Below are 7553 nucleotides of genomic sequence, written 5' to 3'. Positions count from 1 at the left end.
AACCATAAAATTAGAATGTGACAACATTCACGCAGCATGCCATGCGTTGGAAGTGGACACGGGGTCGCCAACAGACCAAGAGCTAAAAAAATTTCTTGTTTTTGATATTATTTTAATACGCACACATTCGGTAAAGACCTTGATTTATGTATAACATCGGTAAACTTGCATATTTGGGTATCAATCATTGTTGTATTTACTTCTTGTTTGTGTTTGTGCGTTTCTTTTTTTCTTTCTTGTCCTGAAATAAACAAACCTGTGGCTAATGTTTCCATCATTTGTTTTAGACCCACAACTCATCGTTTCCAATCTACGAGTATCAGTAACTGAAAACAGTTTCTTTGTTGAATGGGATTCAGCCCCTGATCCGTGCCATGCTATAGAATACAAAGTGGAATACAGATTGACGAATCGAGACCAGTGTCTTGAATTGACAAATGAACCTACTGAACAGTTATCTTATACATCTGCATCACAAGCAACCATTTCGGACTTGGAATATTATTCAACATATGATATATCCGTTACTGCCAGACATTCACGATTATTTACAGAGGGCACGGCGTCATCTGTAGCAACAATAACCGAACAGACAGGTGAGAACTATGTAGATAAGACAAAATACTTACAAAGACCATCAGTTACTCATGAAATATGATGTAATATGGCATACCCATAGAATAGTTCATGATGCGAAGAAGGGACAAATGCCTTTTGCTGCATCACTTGCGCGGCATTTACTTGCATAGGTCTCATTGTTGATAACACAAACGCACCCTTACACCCATTGTGAATCCAATTCTTTACGGATTTGAGCCAAATATTATAGTTTACAAAATTGTTCGTATATTCCTCAATCTCTCGAGTGAATTGTGCGTTCTTTGCATTAAAGTGTTAACAGCACATCTGGATTTATTCATAAAAGTGTTACACAAGCTCAGTATTTAATGGCATAACATAATCCATGATAATAAAAGTATCCAACTCACCAAGGTCCTGACCATCTAAAAGAGCATTGTGATATGTAAGGACAAGCCCAAATCCTAATTTAAACATTTAGTAATTGTTGGTATTTAGTTCCTACACAAATCTGCCAGTTGACCAGGCCAACACTTATGGACCTTTAAAACTAAGCCCTTCATGCACAAACATACAAACATACAACATCAGCCGATGAACGAAACTTGTTTAGTAGTTCACGCCTTCAGTTAAAGCGTACTACGATCGGGTGCGAGTTGTAACTATAGACTAGACTAACTTCTGCAACCCGCTCGCCTAAATGTGTTCACGTCATCAGTAATTGTGACGACATCGGGTCGTCAAATGACAGCCAAACTCGCGCAGATTTTGTGTTTACAGACTAGACCACGCTCACTGACTAAGAATACATCATACTGAGGTACTCAGCAAACACAAAACATTGTCTAAAAACGTTATAACCGTAATATAAACACGTTTTAATAGCATTTAAATGTCGGGCCTAACATCAATTTGAAAACGTTTTATGTAAAATGTTTTTAGCAAACATCTTGCAAAATATTTTGTCAACTCTTTAATAACATTATGATGAAATTTTTGCCATTCAAAAATGTTTTTTGTAACGTTATTAAAACATTTTATACCCTCTCTATAATAACCCGATAATAAAACGTTTCAGCAAAAAACGTTTTGTGCTTGCTACGTACGTAGTTCTTAGTTATAGAAGATTGCAGATCAATCTTAGGAAAAACATGACACAAAAAAGAAAGATAACCAGACCATAAACCAGCATGTATCATTTTTACAGTGACGTAAGTAGAGAATGTTGCGCTTAGCGGGAAGGATACAAAATGGCACTTACCCGTTTCTGAAACAATTGTGCGCCAAGCGCGCAAACAGTCTGTACAAATACCACTACCGTATAGAGTAATAATACAGTTTCATTCTTCAATCGGTTAGTTATGTTGAAATGCACGCCTTTTGACTTTCCCCGTTTACATGTACAATAGGGCCTCTGAATTAGTCGATTTGGGGCCCTCATAACACGGGGCACGTTACCTCTCTAGCTACGCCACTGCATTTCATTTAATGAAAACGTGGTTAGATATTATTATAAACAGAAATGTTATGTTTATTTTTAAAACTGCTTTGCGGCAATCATTATCTGTAATATTATATTACTTTCTAATTCCATAAACAATAATCATCAGTACCAAACTATACTCCTACGGTAATATCATCTCCTGGGATATACTCAACAAGTTTGACATTCACCTGGGATTCTGTACCATGTGGTCAAATCAGAGGAGACGGACTCTATTATCAATACATCCTTGGTAAAGACGCTACTTCTATAACAGATATTATGGATACATCATCATTAACCACGACATTTCAAAACCTTACTGCATGTTCTGACTACTGGTTAATTGTTCGGGCTTCAAATAATGCTGGTCATGGTTCTTTTTCAGAACCTTTGACGAAATTGACCAGGGCAATCGGTAAGAGTTCTTAAGAAGATGGATAAACACATCTTAACATCACATGAACTTCACATTTCAAATATTATTGTTCGTGAACATATCTAGTGGGATTTGGGTTTTCCAGATTATACTCAAACATTGTATATAGTTGATGAAACCCTTATACAAGTTGTATTTTTTTTAAATACGTTTTCGTTCTAGAATATGTTGTTGCTTACCAGTAAACAAATGCATTCTTTACTTTTCATCACTACTTTATTATTAATTATAAATTCTTCTTTATTTTTCTTTTGTAATTTATTAGCCCCTGGAGAAATTACCGGTTTGACCTTGGCCTCTGTCTCATCGTCTGAACTCCGGTTGACATGGCAACCAACATCCGAAAACAACGACTGCATGGAGACTGGTTATAACGTCCGGTATACATTGCTTAATAAAGATCAATGCCAAGAGGTCGAAGCTGTTGCTAACAATGGAAGCTACTCGCCTTCTGGTACTGGTTTCTCATCAACCCTATCAGGATTATTACCTTACTCAACGTATGTTTTATCAGTTATCGCCTATAATGAAGCTGGATCTGGGGAACCGGTAATTGAAATAAGAACTACGGAAACTACAAGTAAGTTAAAATCGCTTATTGCAGATAAGGAGTAAACTTAACCTTGAATCACATCGTATGGAAATTGTAGAAAAAATCAACGCATCTCACATTCCCCCACAACCCGAAAAAATGGTGTCGCCGTTGTGTGTACGGTTAACTGTTAAAAATATTTTGCCCTATAACAGGTCCAACATCTCATCCAACAAACATCACGGCTTATTATATCTCTTCCAACAAAATCAGTATCCGATGGTCAAAGCCTCCGTGTGGGTATAGAAATGGTCGAATACATTACTTCTACATGTTCGACGCAAGCGATGGTACTGTAGCAATGAGAAATTCAACCGGATTGGAAGATATCACCTTTGACAATCTGACCCCGTATAGAAACTACACGTTTTCAGTTCGCGCAGTGACAGATAAGGGGGACGGACCGTACTTTACGTTGTCATTATCAACCACAGAAGCAGGTTTGTTTTCATTTTGTTTTATCTAGTTATACCTTAATACTTTACTTTAATACTCAAAGTACTAAGTCTTTATTTTATTTTTTATATAGGGCTAATCAGACAGACATCTTGGCATTTTTAATAGAAAAATTGCCATTATTATGCTGTTACCTATTCTGTTTCTATTTAAAATTCTCCAGTTTTATTTTATCACTTACGTAACAGTTCATCAGTCCGATTTCAAATTATTTTAATATAAAGGTTTGTTGCGAAAGTTCTTTCATTTAAATGTAATAAGCATACGTGTGGCAAGTCATCGTTCTGTTTTGTACGTCTTATATATACTGCGCACACTTAAAACAAAAGCAATATCTTAAAGACAATACTCTTAAATTTCCAAATAGAGTAGTCAAAATTATGGAGAAGCCAGTTCTGCGTAGTTTGATACCGCATTCGCTGTGGTTTTCTCAAATTATACCAATTTGAATGAAAAACAAAGCATCTTAAAAGTGACAAGAACTTATATAGACTTTTCTCTCGAAACGCCCTAAACGCCGACGAGTGAGCGTTGATATGTCATGCTTTAATGAACCCGATACAAGAGGAGGTAGTAATCAGTCCGTACACAGTCCCTGGCTCAGGATATTCCTAATTTGTCATCTTTGAAATAACCTTGTTCTCTATTCAAACAGGTGTAATTTCGGGATTTAAAGTCGTATCATGCCGAGTGAGGAATCAAACTACCCAGACCTACGCAGACCTATCTATCTATCGATTACTTTATTTGGTGATTCATGTTGAGTGTCGTTGGTTAAGATAATAATTATTTTGTTTAAAGTGACCGGATACTTTTTGTGCGCAGTATATCACCGGGAAATAATAGTTCCCTGCTCTACATATTTCACAGATGAACGTATAAACCGTACTTATAAACTTAGCCATACTTGGGTGTTTCCTGTGCCCGCAAATATCGCACTTCAAAATTTGTGTCTACTTTAAATGTGACCAGCTCCAACAAAACCCGGAACAAGTCGCCAGACATGTTTTTGAGTTATAGGCCTTTAAAGATGACATTCCCATAAAAAAAAATAAAATTTTGGAATTCTTAATTTCATGGTATTTGACTGTGGGACTATTTGGACTTTCAAATCCTTGTCAAAACTGAGACAGCTGAATCGTTGCCGTGTATTTTAGGACATGCGACTTGCAAGGGTTGGCCGATTTCGCCAATGTAAAGTTCTTTGCACTCCTGATCTTCAGCGCACTGGGCACCGTACACTGCACCACTCGTAGATTGCTTATCCTTTGGGTACACTAGCGATTGCCGCAAGCTATAAGTTAGCTTAAAGTGTGTAGTGAAGCAGTGTGGGTACGAGCCGAACAATCTGTCACATGGTTTGGGATCCAAAATCATCAACCCACCTGAAGGCCAAAGGTTTTGGCCCAAACAGTGATAACATCGAACCAACCAGTGGGTCTTTCTAGTTGATATGATTTAATAAATCACAAATTGATTATTTCCCAGATGACTGAGAGTATATACAGTGCTAACACAAGGAAGATGAAAAGGCCCAATATAATCACCTCACGTTTTCGTGGGCCCAAATAAAACGGCGGTACCTATGTTTCACTGTTTTAACCCTCCTCCTACTACGTAAAATGTTGTAGCCGAGCTAATAATGGGGAACTCCAGATTGTTTTCCTCTCACCTTAAACGTAAAAACACATCGCCAATTAACACCACCGTGTGGAATGTTGTTATTTTGTATTCACCAGTACCAAGTGAACCAAATACTTTGAAAGTTGATAGCGTTTCGAAAGCAGCGATTAAATTATCCTGGAGTGAGCCAGAACATCCAAATGGGATTATCACTAAATATACAGTAAGTATGTTTGTGTGACATGAGAGCACATCAGTTATATCAGATTGCATTTTGAATATCGTCACCCTCATAACAAAACTGTCAAAGTCAGTATAACATGTTTCTCATTTGCAATTTTGATTTTCCGAGTAATAAATCCATAATTAGTCAAATTTCCAGCCGCATTCTCCATTAAGGGATGGGGTATGAATATTTGGACAGTATTTATTGTGGGACATAAGAGCACATCAGACATATCGAATTGCATTCTGAATACGAAGAATGTCCTTCTGATATCAAATAATTTTGATTTTTTAAATTCGCAATGTAATACACATTTTATGGCAAATGATTAAAACTTTATATTTTTGATATTTAACAGTACTCGAAGTAAACTTTATAAATTTGATGATTTATACTTAAAGTGTATGTAGGTGGGATAAAAAGCCGATGATCAATTGAAAATTTTGACCTTTCGTATTGAAGATATGGATTTTTTTCCCAAAACACCGAAAAAAATTAGGTCTTTTTGGGAAAAAAGTCCATATCTTCAATATGAAAGGTCAAAATTGTCAATTGATCATCGGCTTTTCCTCCCAGCTACATACGCTTTAAAAGAATATATCATTAGATTTATAAAATTTACTTCGAGGACTGATATCAAAAATGTGAAAAATATCAAATTGTAATAATTTGTCATAAAACTTGTATTATATCGTGAATTTCAAAAAATGAAAATTATCTGATATCAGAAAGACATTTTTCGTATTCAGAATGAAATTCGATATGTCCGATGTGCTCTCATGTCCCACAAAAAATACTGTCGAAACGCCATAAACGCTCATTCTTAATGTTAGAAAAATTTTGGTAATTATTTGCAATATTGAGTATACAAGTTTCAAATACCGTTGTCTTCAATTACACCAAGTCCCAAAGCCGAAAATTAAGTATTTAAAGTAAAAGTACATCTCATAGCGGCGTATCGTACGATACGCCACTATGTGAAACACTTTGCTCTATGTTGACTGACGTATAACTAATGAATTGTTTTTACCCATTTAAAAGCTATAATGTGAAGTTAAAATAATACAAGAAGGTGCTTTAAACACTTAGGTACAGTTTTTATACAGTAAATTCGAAATTAGTGCAAAATCACAACACAGCCATATTACAAATATGGATTTTTTTTCAAACTCGTTTTTCTCCGCAATGAACTTACCAGTTATCCGTAAGATACGTTACTATGTGATGGACCCGACGGAATGTTCTTCCCACATCAACAAAAGATAAATAAATAAATAAATAGATTCAGATTTTTATTTCTGTTTTTGTTTTGTTTTTTCTTAATTCGCGATATGAAATTTTAAGGCAAATTACTAAATATATATGATATGATATTTTTTTTACATTAACAGTCCCTGAAGTAAACATTATAAATCTAATGATTTACTTAAGGGATCTGGAATGAGCGGATTGAGCGTTTCGACAGTATTTTGTGTGGGATATGAGAGCACATCAGACATATATTCTTAAAGTGTATGTAGCTGGGAGGAAAAGCCGACGATCAATTTAAAATGTTGACCTTTCATATTGATTTTTTGTGTGTTTAGGGGGAAAATCCATATCTTCAATACGAAAGGTCAGCTTTTTATCCCACCTACATACACTACAATGTATTGTGAAAGCTGCAGCTAGAGCGGGCCATTTGGTTTTGGGTGACATGAGGATTATTCCTACTTTGGGTAAATGATGAGGTTTGCATATTTACGGCACAATACTAAACACTATTTCTAGTGTTCCTATTCAGATTTCAGCGTGCAATTTGGTGTATCTGATGTGCTCGCAGGTCCCATAAAAATACTGTGCAAGGGTGGGTGACTCGGGCTTTGGTTATTTCATAAATAATACTGAAACAAGTCAAATTAATTGTAAAACAAATAATGTATGGTGTAAAGAAAGGGCACATTTCATTTATAATAGAGAGTGTACTATTTCCCATTGTTATCATCGTAATGTGTGGTCATTTTTCATCTTAAAAACAGGTCCAGGCAGTCGTGATGGAGAAATTATATGATCCTAGTTTTACTCACTCGGCTTCAAAACCTGTATATGTGACTAACCAGGAACTAGATGATACTCAAAGAACGTACACTTTCACCAATCTGAAGCCTTCAACTAA

General features: G+C 35.8%; 1 protein-coding gene across 1 annotated transcript in view; it reads left to right on the top strand.

Moving 5' to 3' along the window:
- Nucleotides 1-265: 265 nt before the first annotated feature.
- Nucleotides 266-7553, top strand: part of LOC140161870 (receptor-type tyrosine-protein phosphatase mu-like) — a 24388-nt gene continuing 17100 nt past the window's right edge. The window contains exons 1-6 of the mRNA XM_072185166.1: nucleotides 266-596; nucleotides 2190-2480; nucleotides 2767-3081; nucleotides 3249-3533; nucleotides 5289-5395; nucleotides 7417-7553. The exon at nucleotides 7417-7553 is cut by the window's right edge and continues 89 nt beyond it. Of these exons, the coding sequence (XP_072041267.1) occupies nucleotides 266-596; nucleotides 2190-2480; nucleotides 2767-3081; nucleotides 3249-3533; nucleotides 5289-5395; nucleotides 7417-7553 (1466 nt within the window). The remainder of the gene's footprint in view (nucleotides 597-2189; nucleotides 2481-2766; nucleotides 3082-3248; nucleotides 3534-5288; nucleotides 5396-7416) is intronic.

The sequence above is a fragment of the Amphiura filiformis genome, chromosome 10, assembly GCF_039555335.1.
Source record: "Amphiura filiformis chromosome 10, Afil_fr2py, whole genome shotgun sequence".
NCBI classification, from domain to species: Eukaryota; Metazoa; Echinodermata; class Ophiuroidea; order Amphilepidida; family Amphiuridae; genus Amphiura; species Amphiura filiformis.
Note: the sequence above shows the minus strand (reverse complement) of the source record. Positions and strands in the feature narration are given on the sequence as shown.